The sequence below is a fragment of the Camellia sinensis genome, unplaced genomic scaffold, assembly GCF_055761805.1.
Source record: "Camellia sinensis isolate YWXY unplaced genomic scaffold, ASM5576180v1 Unanchor2, whole genome shotgun sequence".
NCBI lineage: Eukaryota > Viridiplantae > Streptophyta > Magnoliopsida > Ericales > Theaceae > Camellia > Camellia sinensis.
Window position 1 is genome coordinate 20,999,648 of NW_028129079.1, and position 23,487 is coordinate 21,023,134.

General features: G+C 32.1%; 2 protein-coding genes across 11 annotated transcripts; both read right to left on the reverse strand.

The window, feature by feature from the left end:
- Window positions 1-8,626: 8,626 nt before the first annotated feature.
- On the reverse strand, window positions 8,627-15,150 carry LOC114269438 (uncharacterized). Of its 10 annotated transcripts, none has more exons than XM_082912127.1 (9): window positions 14,784-15,130; window positions 14,143-14,201; window positions 12,999-13,199; window positions 12,813-12,906; window positions 12,301-12,350; window positions 10,354-10,434; window positions 9,757-9,814; window positions 9,042-9,109; window positions 8,627-8,957 (listed from the first exon to the last, which is right to left on the reverse strand). In XM_082912127.1, exons 3-9 carry the CDS (start codon window positions 13,023-13,025, stop codon window positions 8,943-8,945), a joined length of 393 nt encoding a protein of 130 aa, XP_082768253.1. In that variant the 5' UTR covers window positions 13,026-13,199; window positions 14,143-14,201; window positions 14,784-15,130; the 3' UTR covers window positions 8,627-8,942. The 10 variants fall into 10 exon arrangements, with proteins under 10 accessions (XP_082768253.1, XP_082768248.1, XP_082768247.1 ...); XM_082912122.1 differs by having other exon boundaries at window positions 8,627-8,924; window positions 14,784-15,126; XM_082912121.1 differs by lacking the exon at window positions 14,143-14,201 and having other exon boundaries at window positions 8,627-8,924; window positions 14,784-15,150.
- Window positions 15,151-19,592: 4,442 nt separating this feature from the next.
- On the reverse strand, window positions 19,593-23,189 carry LOC114293357 (beta-amyrin 16-alpha-hydroxylase CYP87D16). The gene is made up of 9 exons (XM_082912221.1): window positions 22,903-23,189; window positions 22,445-22,757; window positions 22,192-22,344; window positions 21,834-22,082; window positions 21,610-21,699; window positions 21,412-21,490; window positions 21,187-21,293; window positions 20,020-20,147; window positions 19,593-19,886 (listed from the first exon to the last, which is right to left on the reverse strand). The coding sequence occupies exons 1-8, from the start codon at window positions 23,115-23,117 to the stop codon at window positions 20,103-20,105; spliced, it is 1,251 nt and encodes a 416-aa protein (XP_082768347.1). The 5' UTR covers window positions 23,118-23,189; the 3' UTR covers window positions 19,593-19,886; window positions 20,020-20,102.
- Window positions 23,190-23,487: the final 298 nt, after the last annotated feature.

Consider the following 23,487-nt stretch of genomic DNA (forward strand, 5'->3'; position numbering starts at 1 on the left):
GTCTTAACTCCCAAAAGAGTTCGGCCACCGCCCCTGATGTTGTGGGATAGTTTGGAGGTAGACTAGTTTACAGAGTTTTTAGCTAATGAGGTCTCTTGTTAATATAATATTTTGATTTGTTTAATCTTCAATATTTTAGGTTAAAAAATATTTTTAAAAACACAAATCAATTTTTTTTTTTTAAATCACTTTCTTTGTTTGTCCATTTCACAAATTATTTTACAAATAAAAAACCCGAACACATACGAGGATTGTGAAAGCATGCAAAATGCTCATGTAATGGGATAATTATTCAGTAATACCCGAATATAGCAGCTTTCTGTATAAAATTAAATTAAGGATATTTTGACACGTCAACCACGGTCATTGTTTCAGTATAATTGAAATAGTGAGCTAAATTCAAATATTTATAAATTAGTGCCCACTAAATTTGACAAAGTCCTATGTGGAACCATGCTATTTAGGGGTATGCACGGGTCGATTTGGTTGGGATTTACCCTCAGCCTAGCAAACGAACCGAATGTATCGGATTGAAGAAATGGTCACTCAATGCCGACCCACAAGCCATTCAAAATCGACTGAGGCAAAACGTTCAGTTTGACAGTCGATTCGATCAGTGCTATGAAAATCTCAAACAAAGGCAGTCTCCATCTTTCACAGCCACCATCAATATACACCACAACCACATTCATTGAGTACTACCATCACCATTACCATCGCCGGTGTTGAATAGTATCGTCACCACCATCAATCAGCACTGCTACAATTGATTTCCAGCAATAGAGGCAGATTAAAAGAGAAAAAGGTTTCAGGAAGGAAGATCAAAGATGAATGTTTTCCTTTTTGAAGAAAGAAATCGAAGGGGGTGATATAAGAAGAGAGAGACATATCATAGATAAAAAAGCAATTAAGAGAAACATTATTGAAGGGAGAGAGTTTTTTTTTTTTTAGAAGAGAAAGAGTTTGTGTAATTAAGGCTTCGTTTGGGAAGAAGGGTTAGGACTAGTTTAGCCACAAAAAAATAAAGTAGACTTTTTAATTTAATAAGACAAAACATCACATCCAACCCATAATCATTTCATTCTTTTTCTCACAAAAAGTCCTTCCCAAATGAGACTTTTTAGCCCCAGGCTAAAATAGCTAAAAAACAAACCCACTTCCCAAACAAACCCTAAAAGAGAAAGAAAATTGATGATGAGTGATGAAGTTATTGGAAGTTGTATAATTGAGAGAGAGACTGACAAACAAAGACAGAGACAGAGAGAGACAGAGAGAGAGAATTGTGATATATGATGGATGTTGGAAGCTATGTAATTGAAAGAGACAGAAAATTAGTGATAAAATTTGGAGATAAGTAATGGAATACGTGTAAAGTGTTGATTGGCGATAAAGTGATAAGATATTCAATAAAATATGGGGTGAAGAACAGAAAAAGACATGTGTTCGTCGGTCAGATCGATGTAGGCGGCCCTTTCTTTATCATACCCGTCGCTAACCGATCTGAAATTTTTTCAACAATTTTACAACCGCTGCTGACCGAACTTTCAATTTAAACCGGCCATTTCACTTCGGTTCAGTTTTGGACGATCGGTTTGGTCGAACTGATCAGTGCACACCCCTAATTCTATTCCCTACCCCAACTTTTTTTAGTCAATACTCAATTACATATAGTATGTGAGAAGGGGATTGTCTTTCATAGTATTGTTGGAGTATGTGAAATTTATTAGTACATGTCTTATTTTAACGATTTGAGTTATTTATATTTAATTTTATGAATATATTATTTAAAAAAGAAAATAAATTGATTCAATATTTATAACTACATAGATATTTTGACACGTCAATCCTTGTCATTGTTTTAGTATAATTGAAATAGGGAACAAAATTCAAATATTTATAAATTCGTGCCCACTAAATTTGACAAAGTCCTATGTGGCATCTAAAGCCATACTATAATAATGCTAATAAATTTCCAACCCAAGTATGGAACCATTCTGTTTAGGGTATGCATGGGTCAATTTGATTCGGATTTACCCTCAGCCTGGCAACCGAACCGAATGTATCGGATTGAAAAAATTGTCACTCGATGCCGACCCACAAGCCATTCAAAATCGATCGAGGCAAAACCTTCAGTTCGGCGGTCGATTTGGTCGATGCTATGAAAATCTCAAACAAAGGCCGTCACCATCGTTCACAACCATCATCGATATACACCACTGCCACATTCGTTGAGTACTACCATCACCATCATCATCACCATCACCATTGCCGATGTTGAATAGCATCATCACGACCATCAATGAGCACTACTACAATTGATTTCTAGCAATAGAGGGAGATTAAAAGAGAAAAAGGTTTTAGGAAAGAAGATCAAAGATGAATGTTTGCCTTTCTGGAGAGAGAAATCGAAAGGGATGATATGGGAAGAGAGAGACATATCATAGATAAGAGAGCAATTAAGAGAAACATTATTGAAGAGAGAGAGTTTTTTTTATTAGAAGAGAAAGAGTTCGTGTAATTAAAAAGGAGAGAAAATTGATGATAAGTGATGAAGTTATTGGAAGTTGTATAAGAGAGAGAGAGAGAGAGAGAGAGAGAGAGAGAGAATTGTGATATATGATGGATGTTGGAAGCTATGGAATTGAAAAAGGTAGAAAATTAGTGATAAAATTTGGAGATAAGTAATGGAATACGTGTAAAGTGTTGATTGGCAATAAAGTGATAAGATATTCAATAAAATCTGAGGTGAAGAATAGGAAGAGGCACGTGTTTGTATCTCATCGGTCGGATTGGTTTAAGCGGCCCTTCCTTTACCATACCCGTTGCCGACTGATCTGAAATTTTTTAGACAATTTTACAATCGCCGCCGATCGAACTTTCAATTGAAACCGACCATTACACTGCAATTCAGTTCGGGTCGATCAGTTTGATCAGACTGATTGGTTTGGTGCACACCCCTAATTCTATCCCATACCCCAACTTTTTTTAGTCAATACTCAATTGCATATAGTATGTGAAAAGAGGATTGTCTAGTTCATAATATTGTTGGGGTCCGTGAAATTTATTAGTGCATGTCTTGTTTTAACGATTTAAGCTATTTATATTTATGAGTATATTATTTATAAAAGAAAATAAATTGATTTAATATTTATAACTACATAGATATTTTGACACGTCAACCCCTGTCATTGTTTTAGTATAATTGAAATAATGAGCTAATTTCAAATATTTATAAATTAGTGCCCACTCAATTTGACAAAGCCCTATGTAGCATCAAAATCATACTATAATAATGCTAATAAATTTCCAACCTAAGTATGGAACCATTCTATTCCATATCCCAACTTTTTTTAGTCAATACACATTTGCATAGTATGTGAGAAGAGAATTGTCTAGTTCATAGTATTGTTGGGATGTGTGAAATTTATTAGTACATATCTCATTTTAAGATTTGAGCTATTTATATTTAATTTTATGAGTATATTATTTATAAAAGAAAATAAATTGATTCAATATTTATAACTACATAGATATTATTTTTTTTTTCCAGATAAATGTGATAGCTAAAATTATCATTATCAATTTGATTTTTTTTATAAATGAATTACAAATAAAATAAGCACTTTAGATCATTAAATTAGACTAGTAATAGATTTTATGAGCACTTGCGAGCCAAAAAAAATCTTTTCCCTTTCTTATATTTTCATTGCGAATAAAACACTACTTTCACACCATATTGAGTTAGACACCTTACTTCTAAATAAATAGGCACACCAATAATTCAAGGGTCATGCTAATGACATCAACATTGATTACTTTCTTCTTCTTTTTTAATATCTTTTTTGTTTATTTTAATTACGGGTCAATGTAGACCACTGACACTTCGGTTCATGAGCGTGATCTTAGCTCTGAAATTCAAAACAAATAAAATCAAGAAATCGATATTAATTTTTTAAAGCATCACCTGAATTCTTGAAGAAAACCTATGGATGTTAATTCAGAAAATCTGTGGATGATCCACGCAATGAACATGATGAAATTGGAAGAGCTTAGACCCATACCAACCCCGTTTTTTAAATGGCAAGCTTAATCATCCTTATCAGTTTCAACTTTTGTGATTTATTTGTTTTTAAAAAATTAATAGATATGATGGCAAAATAGTTATTTCACTATGTTTGAATTTTTATTAACTATTAAAAATTTATTAGTTAACGCAACATAAAATTTTAATTTTGTCTTCATCGTAGAATCAACTTTATTTTCTTTAATCGACAAAAGAAGCTACCACTTAAGTGTAGAATATTTTAAAATTCAAACTTCACATCATCATAATGCTTGAATTATTGGTGATATATTAATCTTATAAAAGGATGGTCTTCTAAGAAATATATTAAATATCTTAAATTTTGAAGACTATTGAATTTTAACCAGTATAATTCATCTAAAAACTAATAAATAAACATTTTATATTTTGGACAAGTCTACGCCACTTTAGTCCAACTATTATCATTTTGTTTGTAGTATTATTAAATTATATATCTTGGTACAATTAATAATTCTTTTGACTAAAGTTTATAAGTTGAATTCTTGAACCATGTATGAACTAGATGAGTTTTATAAAAATAATTTAAAATTAAAAGGTTTAGTAAAAAGAAGGGAACTTTATTAGAAAATTCTTTTTCAAATATTTGTATCCCAATTAGTTCATAAGATATTCTTGTATTTCAATAAATCCTATTATTTGAACATTTGATCTACCAAATTATAATTCTCATCTTTAAGATATTTTATGAACTAACCCTTACAAATATTTTTTAAACAGTTAGCAATTTGGTGATGTGGACATTCATATTTTATAATGTGAATATTCACATTAACGTGTGAATGTTCACATTGATAGTGTAAACATTCACATTGATGTATTAATATTCACATTGATGTATTAACATTCATATTGACAATGTGAACATTCACATCACGAAACATTCGCACTGTAAATGTGAATATTATTAGGGTATTTTAGTAACTATGTTACTCAAAGAACTTATTGAAATATAAGAAAATAATGTGGACTAAATGGAATATAAGTAGGTGAAAATGGATTTATGAAAAAGTGTCCCTAAAAAGAAATGATCTAAATAAGTACGCTTTTTAACTTTTTATAAAAAGATATGTAAAAAAATAAAAAAGTGATATGACTCAAAAAAGATTAAAAAAAATGTATTCATATAACAAACCCCGAACAAAAAATACAATTCAATACAATCCTTTATAAGGAGATAATCAAAATTTGTCTCTAGCCGGGTTTGATCCCTAACCTCAAATATTTATTTGCTTTCCATAGTTGCATCTTAGTCTTCGTTTGTCATTGACTTTTGTATTAGATTAAGTGTGACCACACCATAATGTGATGTGCCTCTCCATACTGAATCAAATCTTGATATAGGTGATCTGGAAACCTTCCCGCAAGGTAATTGAATGATCTGGGAACAAAAATAGTGTGTTTGAATTTGAACACTAAAAGACACAATGCTTCACATCATATTTGAAGCATTGTGATCATTGCCAAACAAGTGGTAACTCTTAGTAATGGTGGCCAAGATACTTATAAATAGTTGACATATTGGGTTTACTGAATTGCATTGAAAATCAACATACATTCACACCATGTTTTGTCTCCGGATTATCAATTCCATTTTGCGTGATAAATATCCTCGCGGGATCACCGATCACTTAGTCATTGATTGTTCATCTTTCAGTTTTGTAGTTGGCTTTTTTGTATTGTGACTTTTTTAACCTTGTTTAATTTGACTTTTTGACTTTTATATAAGAAAAAATATAATAATTATGATTTAAATGTGATATTTTATTTTAATAACTTAGATAACCAATTTTATCTTTTTATACTTTTTCTTAACCAAAAATCTAAAAGATGGTGTGCTTTTGTTATAGACAAGAAGTTTAGTACAGTGCCTGCTGAGTTAAAAAAAAAATAAATAAATAAATAATTTACAGTACTCCCGTACGTGAGTCATGACAATGATAATTTATGACTGTAACGTGACTGTCACAAATATATATACCGTAAATAATTTTTGTGCCTAGACTCATAGATAATTGGTACAGTTATGACAATGGTATCTTACTTTGCCTGATTGTGGAGTCCACCCTTGATGATGATGAAGATTTTTTTATCAAAAATTTCTATTTAATTGCCCCCTTACCAATAAATAAAAATAAAACTAAAAATAAAAATTATCAAATCAATGTTCATTTAAAATCTATTTTCTAAATGCAAGTACTTTCTTGTGGAGTTTTTGTTAATCAAATTTATATTCATTTAAAATTTATTTATTATATTTGAATAATTTTTGACATAGGTGGGAGCGTTTGGCCCATCACTTGAAACCTAATATATAATTCAAACACCAAAGTCCAACAGTGCTAGAGCTCAACGTGACATTAAAAACCAATGACATCCAGACAGCTGTCAAGAGTAGAACCAGCCACATTGCCAGACAAAGATCCTGCAAAGTTATTACACCACACATCAGCCATTAATGAGGTTCCCTGCAACATTTATTGCGATAACTCCTCCCCGTCGGAACAGAACGGCCTCACCATGAATAAGCCAAGTTAGAACATAGACTTTCGGCCAACGTGACAGGTCGGAAGGGACAAGGAAATGATTAGTAGAGGATATAAGCGGGTTTCGAAGACAAGGCAAAAGGTTAAGCTTCTCTATCACTAATCTATCTCCACATTCCATCTCTCTCTTTCTAACTTGCTCGTCGGAGGGTTCGCAGGGGGACTCCCCGTTCCCCATTGAACTTTTGTGCATGTCTCCCCGAGGGTTTGGTATCTCGGGTATCAGTTTGGAAAGCTTGGATCAAACCGACCCATTCCGTCGGAGACACACAGTATCATCAGTTTTAAACTTATTTTTTTAATTACATTATTTCATGAAGTTCATGTTTTTAAAAGTGAAAGAACGACTTCAATAAACAATGTAGATTTGACAAATAAATTCAAAACTACTTAGATTGAAAATAATTAATTAAAAGTGGATTTAATAAGTAACTTTAATGGTGTGCTTTGTTAGTCAACAATGTATCTCCCCGCCCACTCCAACAAATTATTATAAATAAAAAAAAAATCCTATTCTCACAGTACATTTCTTCACTATCATGTTTATAATGATCAACTCTATTGAAATTTTGAAAAAAAATTATAAATCAACATGTAATCACCATTATGAGACAACGCATCCGGTGCTCTACCGCTCTTTAAAAAATTATTCAATATTTTCGGAGTATCACGTGTCTGTACTCCTTAATCAATCATCATTCAATATATCCCTCACATTCCTCAATCACCCAACACAATTTTTCACCTACCCACATTCTCCACCAATCATAATATTATGAAATACTACGTATCCATATTTCGAAATTACTAAATAATTATCCCCCTCTCGCTACTATCATCGGCACTCACTTAAGAAAATCACTTTTACTGCTAGTAACCACCTCTTTCCATAAACCACAACCTTCAACAGTTGGAAATCACATTTAGACATCATCCTTGATTATCGACAATTATCTTTGTCCGCCATCTTCACCAACAACCATCTCAGACCACCACTTCTCACTTATTTTAAGGAAAAAAAATTTATAATACATATCAAACACGTTTTTCATTTTCATTTTTACTAAAAAAAATATATAAACATATTTACTATTTTTTTGTAAAAGAATAAATTATAAATTATAAAAGTTGCCAAACCACACCTATAAAGTTCGTATAAATTTATTACTCTACCTTTTACGAGCAAGTGAAAAATCCCTACTCACCTTATCATATGTGTCAATGATCCAATATATTTAAGCGGGCTTATATACACTACAAGCTTAGCTCAAGGGTTTTTATAATGCATTACAATATAATTTACGTGGGCTTATATACCCCACACAAAAATATCACTTATCCTTTGCAATTACTTTTATTTTTCATTATATACCATCCTACAATCTTCAATTACAAATCAAAAGGTCTTACATTTAACAAATTTATTCATACATTACAATGTCTCACTACAACAAAAAAAGATTTTTACGACGCACAATGCACGTCGTAAAAATCCTTCTACGAAGTGCAAGCGCGCGTCATATTATGACCAGTCATGAAAAGTCATTTACTTTCAGCATGTTTCGTACACCGCTAACAACTATTTAACGGCAGATTTTGTACGTCATCGTTACTTTTTCTACGACATGCTATAGTACGTCGTTAAAAACTATTTAACGACAGATTTTGTGCGTCGTCGTTACTTTTTCTATGTCTACTTTTGCAGGCCGTAAATTGATTAGACAAATAACAATGCTAATTGCGCATTGTAAAATATATAATACAACGACTTATTATGCCTGTCGTAAATAAGTAGAACATATCACAACGTACATGGAATGTCGTGGACTATTTCATATAATGACCTAATTTGCTTGTCGTAGAATGTGCATTATTTATTTATTTTTAATTCAGTAGGTTCTATTTTAATTTGTTTTGTATAATCTAACAAACATTACAAACAAGCTTCACAAAATATCAATCAACTATCAAAATATTGTTTCAAGCATAAAAAATAAACTACATCTATAAATTATAAACATTCAAAAATTGTCAATACATTCCGAACATTCAAAAATTAACCGTAAGTTCAAAACAACACAAAAAGACTACCCTTAGTTCTAAATTCAACAAAAAAGTTAAAAACCATCCAAAATTGTATCATATACAAGTTTGTAAACAGAATCCAAAACTATTTAAAGATTATAGAAATCTATTCATCGAAGTTCTCAAAAACTAGCCATCACTATCATCATCGTCACTGCTACTATTGGGCTCATACTCATCATCTGAACCATCTGTTAGGCAAATGCACCTCACATGTTACAATTCTGAGAAATTTAAGTTGACAATAGTCAAGATTTCTAGCCAAGAAGATAAACAATATGAGATGTAAACTGATAGAAAACACTTACCCTGACTATGTAAACTCCTACATAACAGAAGCAGTTTTCCTTACAAGTTGAGTGACAGGAATTGGTTCCTACACATTAACATCATCAGATCACATTGAAAGTTATAGTAGCTATAAAAGCTGTAATATTTTACAACAAAAAAATACATAGAGCATAAACTTGTGATTTTCCAAATGAATTGGCAGGGGTACTTCATGTATCCAAGGTCACATTGAGCAACATCTAAATAACATGAACCATTACTAACATATACTTGTCCATTTGAGAAACTACAAAAATGTGACCTTCAGGAAGAGCTACACACTAGTAAGAAGACAAAACTCACTGTACACGTGCACCACCTTCTTAGACCAACTTTTAACCAAACATTCTCATTCTTATCAAAAGTAATAAACAAAATCATGGAATGAGAAGTAGAAAAGGAAATTCCATTTTGAGAAGCCAATAAATAATATTATAGAAGCTAATTTGGCCTTCATTACACACTCAAATTTTGGTAGAAAAAATTAAAATGGAGGTTGAACCAAATATGTTGGTAATGGTCATTAAGAGCCTTTAATCCATCTAGAGAGACAAAGAAAGTTCCTAGATAGGGAAGAAAGAGGGTGAAAGATATTTCAAAATTTCGGAGATAAAATCATATTTTGATTTTGTCATTTTGATTTCACTTATCACCATATTGCAGTTCTCATGTCATACAGAGATCACTTATCACCTTTCTTTCTATATAATTCACGAATTTCATCGCAAGAGTTACAACAATCATCATCTGACTGCAAAATAGCAAGAATTGGGGAAAATCGATAAGCAACAGAAACAGAAACTTCTTTCACTGTATGGGTTGAGTTTGCACAACATAATATAATGAATGTCAAAACCAGTGTACAAAAATAAATAATAAATTTAACGGTAATGCTTAATAACTAAACTAGCAAGAGCAATTTACCTGGCTATATAATAAACCCAAGACTTTTGTCATAACTTGAACCAAGGAGGTAAATGTTAAAATTATGGAAATTTTCCAAGCCATATTGTTGTAAATATATATTTAGTTGTACCAAAGCCTGTGTCCTACATTTGACATGCCTATATCGTGTTGTATCTGTATCCTGTTTATATATATCTGTGTTTCTTAAGAATTATTCAAAATTGCTCCAAAGTAAGAAGATGTTTCTTCCAAATTAAATAGACACAGAAACGAACTGAATATGTCCAGCTCAATAATCCATGACTCTTATGAAAATTTCTTGTATAAGCTTCAGAATTAAATGTTCAACTTAGCAATGACACACAAGGCCATAGAAAAACATACCACTTCCGCACCATAGCATGAACCACAATATGTCTCATTGTGTTCAAGCCTCCCACCATGTCTTTGTAAAGGCTTTTCAATCTGTGCCATTGATAAAAAAGTCAGAAGAGAAGGAAAATCTGAGGAAAAAAACAGAATAGAACCAAAAAAAAAAAAAAAAAAGACCAGAAAAATTGCTCACGGGGCAAAAAAGGGAGAGGATTTCATTATAAAACATCAAATTATGAATGATTTAGAGGCAGTCTGCTCCACAACAAAATCAACAAGGTTTGCAATAAACATAAGGCCTCCACCAAAACATGCCCCCTTTCTACCATTAGAACCTATTATGAGTTTTGAAATGCCATTCGATACAGCAATTCCTCAGTAACTTTATTTAAACACTGGTGCACTTTATTCTGATATTTTGATGCTCAATCATGACTTTGAAACAATAGTGTAATTTCAACCATCACTTAAACCCTTACAAGTAACAACTCAAATTTACTTGACAAAGGACTAAGAAAAAGAGTATATGCAATGCTTATGTTAACTTGTATATTTGTTTTCGCGTATTTATACCTAAATAATTAATTTCTACAAGTGGCAGCTTTAAGTAAATGGTATGTGAGATGGAACAAGTCAACAAATTGATTGCGAATACCACTCACTTGGATTATCAGTTTAGATTGACCAATTTAAGTGGACATTCAAAAATGTACAATTAACGATTGCAACCGATCTCACAATTTTAGTGATATAAAAAGTATGTATATTTTCTTTCCCTTAATGATAATTAAACATCTATGCCCCAAAAAACTACAAATATTTAAAGAGAATGGCACAATATAGTAACTTCATTAGCAATGATAGACCTCCTTTGAAGAAGGCTTGCTTAAGATTTATATAAAAAATAAAAATAAAAACTGTCCCTTACAGGTTCATCTTCTTGCTAAGACAAGGAAATGTAGAATGAAAAAGCACTTCTATCTCCAACCACACCGAAGTTTCTTGTAGGAAAACAAAGGAAGAACGTATTCAACAAACTTAGATATTTTTTAATCATAAAGTTATTCAAGTCAGCTACATATGGTTTTCAAAAAGAACATAAAAAATTGAAGGCCAGCCTAAAACCTTGCCAATAATATTAATGTCACCCCTTATTTTCCTTGAATTTATTTTCCATTATGTTAATGAATTAAGCAAATCCAAAAGCTTCTGAAAAAACACCCTAAGGCTGCTCCCATCTAACTGTTATAAGCCTATGACAATTCTTTCATAGATTCTGTGTATTAGAAGAAAAGTTTCAAAATCTCTACTAAGAACCGAACTTAAAACTTAGGGACCCACCCATTTGCTCAAATACACTTACTAACCTTAAGTTGACCTTATCAACAGTGGTGCCAACAATAATTCTAAAATGTACATCAACATTAATGTACATTTTAGAACTGAAGTATCAGAGATTGCACAAAAATGCTATGTATATATCTACCTCAAACAGAAAGAACACAAGGTAAATATGTTGTCCTCTTCAGCCATTGTTTTTCAGTTTTTTGTTGATTTATTGGCAGGCGGGGGAACATAGACCATTGGCATTTTCATCATTACTGTCCAGTCTTCAACACAATAAGTTTACAAAAGTTGAACAAAATTGTCTACTGAAGATTGTCAAAGACTGAAATTATTAAATCTGTATACTATTTCCAGTGAATTTGGAACAGGCTCAAGCACGTATCCCATTTCTGCCATGTCATGCAGGTAAAATAGTATAGAAACAAAACAAAGCATCAAACCATGTTAGAGCTATGACATTTCAGCATGAAATCTTGATCTACTCAAACTAGTTGATAGCAAATCAAATATAATAAAGAAGCGATCTATATTTCTCCGTCACCATTGGACATATCATTTAAAACAAAAAAGGGTCAAAAGTTCCTCCACAGTAAAACTTGAAATGACAGTTACCTGACTCCAGCTACCAGGCGCTGCACATAGATCCACCACATGCTTCACTCCTGCAAATAATATTTGTATCAACCAAACAGCAAGAGGTGAGAAGGTTTATGGAATCATAACCAAGAAAATGGAACCACAGATGAATAGATAACAGAAAAAAAAAAAATATTAGAAAATAAGTTTCCATGGTTTCCTATTGATGAAAAATACAAAATTAAAGTCTACATTTTGCACTAAGTGAAAATATTTTGCTGTTATCCTTAATAAAATATTCTCTTAGAAGAAAAGGAAGACATTATTTATCATTTTGAGAAACTACTTTTAACTTAATAAAGCATAATCAGTCCCCGTTTGTAGTAAAACTGCACCAGGGAATTCCTTCATAATGTAAAACAATTGGAGAAAAAAAAGAATGGACAATGTTTGATCCAGCTAATAAAAAGAGCCCAGTCCCTAATAATTTAATACCCCGCCATATTAAGGATGGAAATAAATCAACCTTAGTAAGATTAGTGTACTACCTTCAAATATGTTGAATTCTTCATCAATTTGAAGGAGCTTGAAGGCACTTCGAGCACGCCAACCCTCTTCTTTTGCTTTTCGGTAGTAGATATCCTGTGAGCAAATCCACCCATTATTAGAAGTCGAACATCAGACAGCCCCAGAAATGGTAAAAAAGAAATTCAAACATAAACAAACAAACTCACCCTCTTATCCCTTGATGCTTTGCCCATGTTGAAAATACCTGATTGTCTCGAGGTAGTAAACCTAAACTATAAGACCAATATTTGTACCAAAAAATAACAATAGGGCGGAACACAATGCTGTGACAAAGCAAGCGCAATTCTTCACTTCCTTTGGATCAATCATAGTTTGTGAAGGAATAATAAGAGCACGGGCCACAAAAACTGAAGAATTTAGATTTCCCAATCAGAAAGATGTTTAGCAAGAAAATGACGTAAAGAATAAAGTATGTTATCCTCCTTTCCTCTCTTTCAAACATGAGATATTTTCTCTCTCTCTCTCTCTCTCTCTCTCTCTCTCTCTCTCTCACACACACACACACACACACACACACACAAAATTGAAGAATTTAGATTCCCCCATTAGAAAGATGTTTAGAAAGAAAATGATGTAAAGAAGAAAGTATGTTACAAAAACTGAAGAATTTAGATTTTCCAATCAGAAAGATGTTTAGCAAGAAAATGATGTAAAGAAGAAAGCATGTTATCCTCCTTTCCTATCTTTAAAACATGAGAAATTGAAAATCCATATGCTAGCAATAAATAACACAAAAAATGTTCTAATTGTTCATTAATTTATAATTCCAAATTTTGCACTCTACTAAAACTAATTTCTTCCCGTCATATGCATAATAGTGTTTAATTTTTTCAAGAAATAATTTCATTTTCACAATTCAACTCATGCATCACATGGGTTTGCTGTTAGACATAAACTACAATAGAAAAACTCAGCTTCCAACAAATTATGGTAAAATCCAAAAGTAAAAATATGCTTCGTTTCGCCCAGGTGAAAGCTACCTAAGGTGAGAGCTACAACAATTGTAGAAGTGTGATGGTATGTTACAGTTGAAAGAATTACAAGACTTGATCTCAAGAGTTGCATCTAGGTCTTTTGGCATATCAGTCAGGTTCATAAAACACACATTAAAAAATATTTATCCCCCATTTTATTCTATTTTTCCCCTTAAACTCGAACACCCATGTGAATATTCTCTCACATTGGCAACCCTTGTTAACAAGAGTTACACTACTCATATTGAATCAATTTCATACATTCCATTAACAATAAATGAAAAATCCTAATATGACAATATTTTGAGAACCCAACTTCGAATCAGTCTTTCCTTCAAACACCCTGAGTGCATTTCGAAAATCTACCTCATCCACCTAACCAAACGAAGATCGAGTAAGCATAAACAGAAATTTTGCCAAGGAAAGACAATAGAAGTGAAAAACAAGAAAACACATAAAAAAAGAACTTGTCCTATGAAAGAATAAAATCAAGTTTCCATGAACAAAGACAAGTCCTAATATGATAATATTTTGAGAACCCAATTTCACTTAACCAAACGAAGATTGAGGAAGCATAAAACAGAAATTTATGTTAAGAAAAGACAATACAACTACAAAATAGTCCTATGTGACAGACAACAATAAAAAAAATTTAACAAAAAAAAAAAAAACCAAATTTCCATGAACAAGGGCACCAAGAGCAAAAACAACAATCCACAAAAAAATCAAAATCAAAATCAAAATCAAAACCAAAAAAAAAAAAGTGAAAAAGGCAGAGAACAAAAACCCCAAAAATGTAGATAGATATAGAAGGTGTATGTATGTATGTATGTATAGAGAGAAGAGAAGAGAAAAACAGAGAAGAGAAGGGAGGAGGGGGATATTAATATATATATATATATACCGAGAGAGAGACGAAACAAGGGTTTTAGGAAGAAGGAAGAGAGAGTGCCTTACAAATTGATTCAATTGAACGGATGGAATCAGAAATTGAAGCCAAGTCCAAGTGGAAGCAGATTACAAATTGATTCAATGGAAAGCGTGATTGCTTTGTTGAGGAAAAAAGCGGACTGCATCAACCGACTGCCATGCGTCTCGATCTCCACCGATTCAATTGATTGAAGACCAAGTGTTTAAAGAACCCTTTCCCCTTCACCTGTATACGTCTTTCTTCTCCCTCTCTTCCTAGAAACTCTGCGTTTTTTCAGTTTTCATAAACACTGCGTTTGGATTGAGTGATTTGGAGAGAAAAGAAAGTAAATAGAAAGAAATGTATTTGTTTTTCTTGTTTAGTTATCTTAATTAGTGAGAAATGAGAAGCAATAGGGAGAAATGGATATAATTTTTATTTTTAATCACCTTAACACTGTGTTTGAATGGAGTGATTTGGAGAGAAAAGAAAAAGAAATAGAGAGAAATGTATTTCTCTTCCTTGTTTGGTTATCTTTGTTGGAAATGGTTAATTTTTTCTTAAGTTTGGGTCTATTTTTTAGGTGGGCCCCGAGTGTCGTTTTACTCGGGTCAAAGTGGTAACGCGTTCTATGCCGCGTTGTGATTCACGTGGTATATTTGGTTGCTCAAAACCATTACCGAGTGAATGGGAAATTGAAGCCAAAGTGTGCTCCATGGAAATGGAGTTTTGGTGGAAATTCCTTAAGGTTGTAAATTGGCTTGTCCCACATTGTTTTGGTGGGAGGTTTTGAAAGGGTTTATAAGGCTTAGGGTGAGATACTTGGGGTGTGCCCCAAGGGGTACCCAAGTGTTTTAGAGGGAGAGGTTATGAGCAAAATGGGCTAGACCCATTGGACCCAAAAATCACCACATACGCGCGCCGCCGTCCGGGCGGGCGGGCTGGGCTTGGGCGCGGGTGCGTGGTGTGTGGGCTTCTAATCTTTTTGGGCCAAAAACATTTGAATTTTATTTTATTTTTTATTAAAATAAAATTCAGAATTCAATAAACTGGTTTGGATTTATTGTTTATCCAAACAGGGCCCTTCCCGTCTTCAAACAGAATTAAACTGTTTTGGATTTAGTGCTCATCCAAACAGAGCCCTTCCCGTTTTCAAACAGAATTAAACAGTTTTGGATTTATTGTTCATCCAAACAGGGCCCTTCCCGTTTCTATCTGTTTGAATAAACATATTCAAATCTGTTTAAATTTGAATCTAACAGGTTTCATACCTGTTCAATTCAAAACGAAAAGCCACCTTAACATCTATAAATAGACTAGCCTCCCATTTGGATTTTACTTAGATTTTTCGTACTCCATCCTCTGCAAATTATATTCTTCATCTTGCTGCATTTTATTTCCGAAAGAAAGAGTGTAAACACTTAGTGTGTTCGTAAGGCAAACAATTTGTAGTGCTGCTATTGTTTGTGGTAGATCATTTCATCCTGGGAGATAGACGTCCAAATTCTGAAAGCACCGTGGAGAGGACGAATCTGTCTTAAGGACACAGTGTCAAACACTGGACTTGATCAGAAAATAATTCAAAGAAATTAAATCAAGTAAGTTATTTAATTTATTTTCAGTGTTGTTTTTATTTATTTAAATCAGATTTTAATTTTGTTTTTGTAACAAAATAAAATCTGTTTTTATTTATTTATTTTTATTTCGAGTTTGATTTTTGTAATCAAACAAATTCTCTCCTTTTCTTTATTTCTTTAAATTCTATTTGTTGTTGTGTACACAATAGAATTAAATCTTTTAAATACAGTGAAGATTGTCCTACAATCTTAAGTGGAGAGAAATCGGAAGAAATAGAGAGAAATGGAGAGAAACGCATTTCTCTCATAACCCTTATTTTCAATCTTCCCAAAAGTGGAGAGATTGGGAGAGAAAAGAAATCCACAAATGTTTATATTTTTATAATACCAATTTTACCCCTATAAAAATAAAAGAAATAAAATGATTGAAAATATAAAAAGGTTATTTTGGTAATATAACATAAAATAATTTCTTTTCTTTTCTCTTAATGAAATCTAACCAAATAAGAAGGAGAGAAATCACAATCATTTCTTTTCTTTTATTTCTTACTTATCCAAACAAAAAGGAGAGAAATTACAATCATTTCTTTTCTTTTCTTTTCTCTTATTACTTAAGTAATCATTTCTTTTCTTTTCTCTCCTAAGTTACCAAACATAGCGTAAAAGTAGAGAGATTGGGAAAGAAAAGAAACTCACAAATATTTATTATTTCATAATACCAATTTTACCCCTGTAAAAATAAAAGAAACAAAATAATTGACACCCATATCCACAAGGCTTTTCATATCCAGCACAAACATAAAAAGGTTATTTTAATAATATAACATAAAACAGTTTCTTTTCTTTCCTCTTATGAAATCTAACCAAATAAGAAGGAGAGAAATCACAATCATTTCTTTTCTTTTATTTTTTACTTATCCAAACAAGAAGGAGAGAAATTACAATAATTTCTTTTCTTTTCTTTTCTTTTCTTTTCTTTTATTACTTAAGTAACCATTTCTTTTCTTTTCCTTCCTAGGTTCCCAAACATAGCGCAAGTGCTTGAAGAACCCTTCCCCTTCACCTGTATCTGACCAAGCGTTTATTTTTTTTTTTTTATTTTTGGATAAGTGGCACCACAATATTGGGCTTTGGCGCCTCAAATTTTTTGGGCATACTATTCACGACACATATGGTAAGCCGTAAAAGCTGATTTATTTTTACCGACCGGCATACGCATGTCGTATATAATTGATGTATTAACGGCATGTCATATGCATATCATAGAAAGTTTTATTATTTATAATTAATATTATAAGTCGTAAAAAAATTATCATTTTTACCATTAACGGCATGCACAATAGACGTGCCGTGGTTAGTATATTATTTACGACATGCAAAAAAAAATAAGTCATAAAAGTGAGAAATTACGGCTTGCATTCATTGTATGTCGTTGATGTGGTGCCATAAAAAGTCAATTTTATTGTAGTGTCTGTCACCATTGGGTGTGGGGAGGATGGCCAAAAAGAGACATTTAAGGGGAAGGAAAAACAGTAATTTGGTTTTCAATGAATAAAATGATGACAGAGCAACACCAATTGGACAAGGATGAGAATGAAGCTCCAACTCCACCCTTGCAAATTGAACTTGAAGCATTGTTATTATTTGAAACTGTTCAGCAGCAACAACAACAAGAAGTCATTATAATTCCACATTTATAGAATATAATTTCTAAATTAGAATGGTACATCACCTCACATGAGGCATAGCAGAGTTACCTGGACAAGTGAAGTCTTGGGCAAGGATTGTTAGGATGGTTTGGTTAGTGTAACCGGCATAGGCACAAGTCATGCGATTACAACCCGAAGATGTGGTGTTTCCCAGGTGTGAATTTTCTTCACCTTGGCATTGCATAGAAGGGCAAGTTGTCCAGATGGATGAATTAAGTTGGGACGACTTACATTGTAATCTGAGGACATGACATGAGCAAGAAAAAAATGACGTATTATCATATTTTGGAAGAAATGACAAGTTAACAAAGACGAAAATTTACAAGTAATGAGATTAGTTCTTCTGCGTGCGCACAAAATTCGATCACAGTTGTGCCTAGATCTATGATCAAATTTTGTGCACTTAAAATTATCGGTAATGGGACACTTACGTCCAATTGTTTGAAGCATCGCAGTTGCACATCACACAATTGCCGGTAGTGAGGGTGTAAGTGCTATTACTGACAAGTTTTATAGAATGGCTATTAGACCAGTGATGTTGTATAGGACGAAATATTAAGAAACTAAGTAACAACATTTAGATAATATGAGTGTTGCTGAAATGAGTATACTAAGGTGGATGTATAATAAGATTAGAAAAGATAGAGTTAGGAATGAATGTATTCAAAAATATATAAGAATAGTATCGATAAAAGATAAGTTGAGAGAGAATAGATTGAGATGGTTTGGTCGTATACAACGAAAACTAACAGAGGCAGTACAGTAACGGTAAATGAAAATGTTAGGAGAAGGGTAGACCTAAATTGATATGGGGTAATGTAGTAAATAGACATATGAATCTCCTAAATTTTACTAACGCAATGACCTTTGATAGAGTCGAGTGGAGAAAAATGATTTATGTAACCGATCTCATTTGATGAGACTTAAGACTTGATTTGGTTGGTTAGTTGGTATGAAGATGTAATATAAGTACTCTTGTGCTATGGTGCAATTAAAATTTGTAATTTTACTTGTACCATAACACAAATTCTATTACATGTACATATTTTTACATTAACTTCCAATTTATTTTATTTTTTTATTGATTTGCAATTCTCATTTTTAAAAAGGTTAATATCAATTATATCTCAAATTTTGTGGACTCCACGTCCACATGAAGGTTCTGTAATTAGTTTCTATAAAATTAAATAATTAAAGATTTAAATATTCACCTATTGAGACATTTGATATCTCATTCCCAAGAGTTTGTAGGGTGAGAAACTTCCTCCTAATGTAGTAGTTAATAGTATTTTTCACGTTGGAAAATTATTCAACATTTTCGGAGTACTATCATGATGAGGTCGTACAAAAGAAGAAGAAAAAAAATCCCAGGGAAACAGATAGAGATTTTCGTTATTTGTAAATTTAATTGCTCAATGAAGCCGAACAACAAGAGGAATTACAGCAAACTATAGTGTTCATCCAATGGTTAAGGAAAGTATTCAGAATTTTTTTTACCGAAGTACAAAGGAAAGCAATATTGTTTATGCATAGAGCGTAGTTTACATATTTATTTATTTTTATCAGTAAAAAAAAAAAAACTTTATTAATGAAAAGTATACATACATATCACAAACATGGGGTAGCCATTTCAGAACAGTATGTAGTTTTGAACAACATAACAGTATGAATTACATAACGAAAAAACTAAAACAAAGTAACCAAGAAAAAATAGTGCACGTAAGGCTATAAAGCAGAACTGGTTTTTGCTTCTCTGAAATATTATCCCATTCAGTTGCTCTTTTCTGTGATTTTGATATGAAGGCCATCTACAAAATCCAAAACGGGTCTCCGAGAAATATTTCCTCCCTTGACTTTTGTCCAACTGTATAGCCAAAATAAAATCACAAAATTAAGTTGAAAACAAATACTACTCTTTGTTAACAAGCTTGAGTAACACAAGTAGAAATTAAAAACGAAAAAACAAAGAAGAGAAGCAAAAAGAAAAAATGTTTTACCTATACTTGGTGACCAATACATGTAGAAAGGTGCATGCAAACGCCCTAGCGTAATCTGCTCCTGCACATTGTCTCGTCCCCCCTCAAAAAGGCATAAAATTCTTTGATATCACAGTTGGATCAAGGTCCTATTTTCCAATAATTAAGGTGCAATGTCAATACTTGTCAATGCCCTCTTTTAATGATGGGCAAATTATATTAACGGTGCCTATAGTTTGAAACTTGTGTCACTTTGATCCTTAACTTTTTAATTGTGACACATTGAATCCTAAATTTTGAATCTTGTTCCAAATAAGGACAGTTGAAAATACAAAAAAGGGTAAAATCGTCAATTTGATAAAAATATAAACTAATTTGACAAAAATAAATGTCAAAAAAATATTTTTAAATTTTTAAAAATTATTTGTACCCACTAAAGATAAAATTATGTAAAATTAATAAATCTTTTACACATTTATTTAATTTTATTTTTACCAAATTAATTTTTATTATGTGTTTGGATGATGACAATGTAATGGATAGTTGCTAAGCTTTTAATGTGCAATCGATATATTTAATATATAAAATGTTTTTAGTTTTGAATTTTTTGATTTAATGGATTGGTTTGATAATGATATCAAAGTTATCGCCACATATGACTTTTGGAAAAACAGAAACTAATTTAATGAAAATAAAAACAACCGTCCATTACATGATCATCATCCAAACACGTAATAAAAATTACTTTGATAAAAATATATAAATAAATGTGTAAAAGATTTATCAGTTTTACATAATTTTATTTTTGGTGATTAGAAATAATTATTAAAAATTTAAAAATATTTTTTTGACATTTATTTTTATCAAATTAGTTTATATTTTATCAAATTGAAGACTTTGTCCTTGAAATTGAGCAATGGTAACTTCAATTATCCTTATTTGGAATAAAATTCAAAATTCAAGTTCAAGTTCAAATGTGTCACACATGAAAAGTCAGGGACCACACAAGTCCTAAATTATAAGGACTGTTAGTATAATTCACCCTTTAATGGACAATGTCACTATTTTAAACATTAGAGCAATTAAGGCATCAAAATGATGTGCAGCAGTGAAAATTTTAAAATCACTCATGCGATCCCTTCCTGAAACCAAAAAATAAAAAAAAAAAATTAAAAGCTCAAGATGCACCTTCCAACGTGATGGATTAAATTTAACTGGATTCTTAAAAGCTTCTGGATTCAGTTGATGAGCAGAAGTAACAATCATAATGGCCCAACCCACTGGAACTGTATATCCTGTTAAGTTTTTAAGCAATAAATATTTCAAATTCTATTATATGAACCTTATATTTGTAATAAAAAATATAGATGTGGAGCTAATTGATGTTATTATGATGGAATTTATAATACATACCATTGAATTTGATATCTTTTGTTACTCTTCTTAACAACCCCGGAACTACATTTCCCAAACTAAGAACTTCGTTCACAACCTGCAATTTCACATATTAATAAGAAATACACATCATTAGTAAAGTAAGAATAAAATTTCAATTAATTAATCCTTTTGAGGCAGAAAACAAAATAAATTGAGATCATCATACAAACGTACATTAAGTGTAAAAGTCATCGATTTATATTCTTTCCATGAAAGTGGAGAATCTGGATTCTTCCTACTTCTAATGATTGCTTCATTTTCAGCCTGATAAAAGTAAACAATCATTAATATCACAAATTTATATGCATGGAGAGTTATGCTAAATCATTTATCAACCAAAATTGAAAAAGCAATCAACAATCATGTCAATTAGTTAAAATTTAGGAGTGCAAACGTACTGTTAGCTCCTCCAAAATTGAAGGATGCTCTGAGAGTAACTTCAAACTCAACAGTATAACTGAAGTGATGGGCTCATAGTTGGCAAATAAAATTCCAAACATAAAGTTGGATAGGAAATCGGGAGTCACAAACTTCTGAGTTTTCAAGTCCTCCATGACTGTATCAAGAAAGTCCATTTGAATCTTGTTAGGGGAATTCATTCTCTCCACTATGGCATCCCTCATTATGCTTAGCATCTCCTTTCGGTCCTGAATATTGAACAAGATAAAAACACATATATAAAACTTGGGAACTATCTCTCAATATATACATAAATCTCTTCAAAAACAAAGTCATAATTTCTCTTTGAGCTACTACCTTTACTGTTTGGTGGAATGTAGTACCGGGAATGTCTAAGGGAAGGCACAAAAGACCGTGTAATAAGCTGGAAAATCTCTTACTTAGCGGTTTCTCAGATGATTTTTCCCAATCATAGCTAATCAACTGCTTCAATGTGAAGTCAAAAATCATCTGTAATGACCAAATAGAGAAATGAAATTAAGCACCATAAATTAAGGCTGATTAATCAAAGATCAAATTAATGAGCTTGAATTTTTATTTTTTTCCGTACACTTGCAGCGTCATGTTTGACGTCAACAATTTGGTTAGTAGACCAATGACGTAGAGTTGTCTGAATGACTTGTTCGATTTGAGAGAACAAATTCACTCTGATGGCCTCAACGCCAAACCAACTCAAAGTAGTGTTTCTCATGTACTTTTGAACATTGCCCACTGCATATATCGGCAACATGCTTGTGAACGTATCCAAGTACCATAGTTCAATCGATTTCCCTTCTTCCGTAAGGATGTAATGATTGAATTTTGGATCGGTTGTTAGTACTACCGGTTTACCCGCTATATTAGTTCGAAACACCGGCCCATATCTACACACAATCAGAAAAACAAAAGACAACAAATAATTACACTTTAATAATGAAAAAAATAAATAAATAAATAGAAAACTTGCTTACAAACTGTTTTTGAAAACCCTTTTCTTTTCTTTTTTTCAAATTTAATTATGTATAGTACCTCTGGACTCTCTTAGAAATGAAGGGATGGAGTTCTAATGATCGGCTGGGAATAAGGAGCTGAATGGTCTCTCCGATGAGAGGGAGGCCCATGGAACCCGGTGGAAGAACACCATTTTCGCATTTGGGATTCCTCCATTTGCGAACCCAATGAGTTATGAATATGGTAACCAATGCTACCACGAAAGTGCTCAAAACTACTCCTAGTGACAACATGTTTTTCTCTCAATAGAAGAAAAGGAGCAATATGGGATGATATATTACTCTTATTCTTGGATAAGGGATGATGGGGTTGTTGTGTCCTGCATGTCTATTTATAGAAGAAGCAGTCGTAATTTGCAACTAGCGATCCACATTCACATGGCACAAAAGTCATTTTTTTTAACTTAAATATGTCTCTCTTCTTTTTCTTTTTCTTTTTCTTTTTATTTACGTTATCCAATTGGCTCATATCCGTTATTTTATTAGAGGGGTTTTGATTTTTTACGAATAGATATAAGAGAAATTTGGCTATAAACCCTCTTTACCTTCCTTTTATTGTTAAAAGGACTAAGAAAAAAATTATACTTTCTAAACCCCCTCATAA

Excerpts from the sequence above, each read along its gene's own strand:
- LOC114269438 (XM_082912121.1), bottom strand. The coding sequence starts at position 13,025 with ATGGGCAAAGCATCAAGGGATAAGAGG. Across the intron at positions 10,435-12,300 it reads CGCCTGGTAGCTGGAGTCAG|ATTGAAAAGCCTTTACAAAG; the intron begins GTAACTGTCATT and ends TCAATGGCACAG. Across the intron at positions 9,815-10,353 it reads CATGCTATGGTGCGGAAGTG|TCAGATGATGATTGTTGTAA; the intron begins GTATGTTTTTCT and ends GCTATTTTGCAG.
- LOC114293357 (XM_082912221.1), bottom strand. The coding sequence starts at position 23,117 with ATGTTGTCACTAGGAGTAGTTTTGAGCACTTTCGTGGTAGCATTGGTT. Across the intron at positions 22,345-22,444 it reads TCAAACATGACGCTGCAAGT|ATGATTTTTGACTTCACATT; the intron begins GTACGGAAAAAA and ends TGGTCATTACAG. Across the intron at positions 22,083-22,191 it reads CATTCCACCAAACAGTAAAG|GACCGAAAGGAGATGCTAAG; the intron begins GTAGTAGCTCAA and ends TTCAATATTCAG.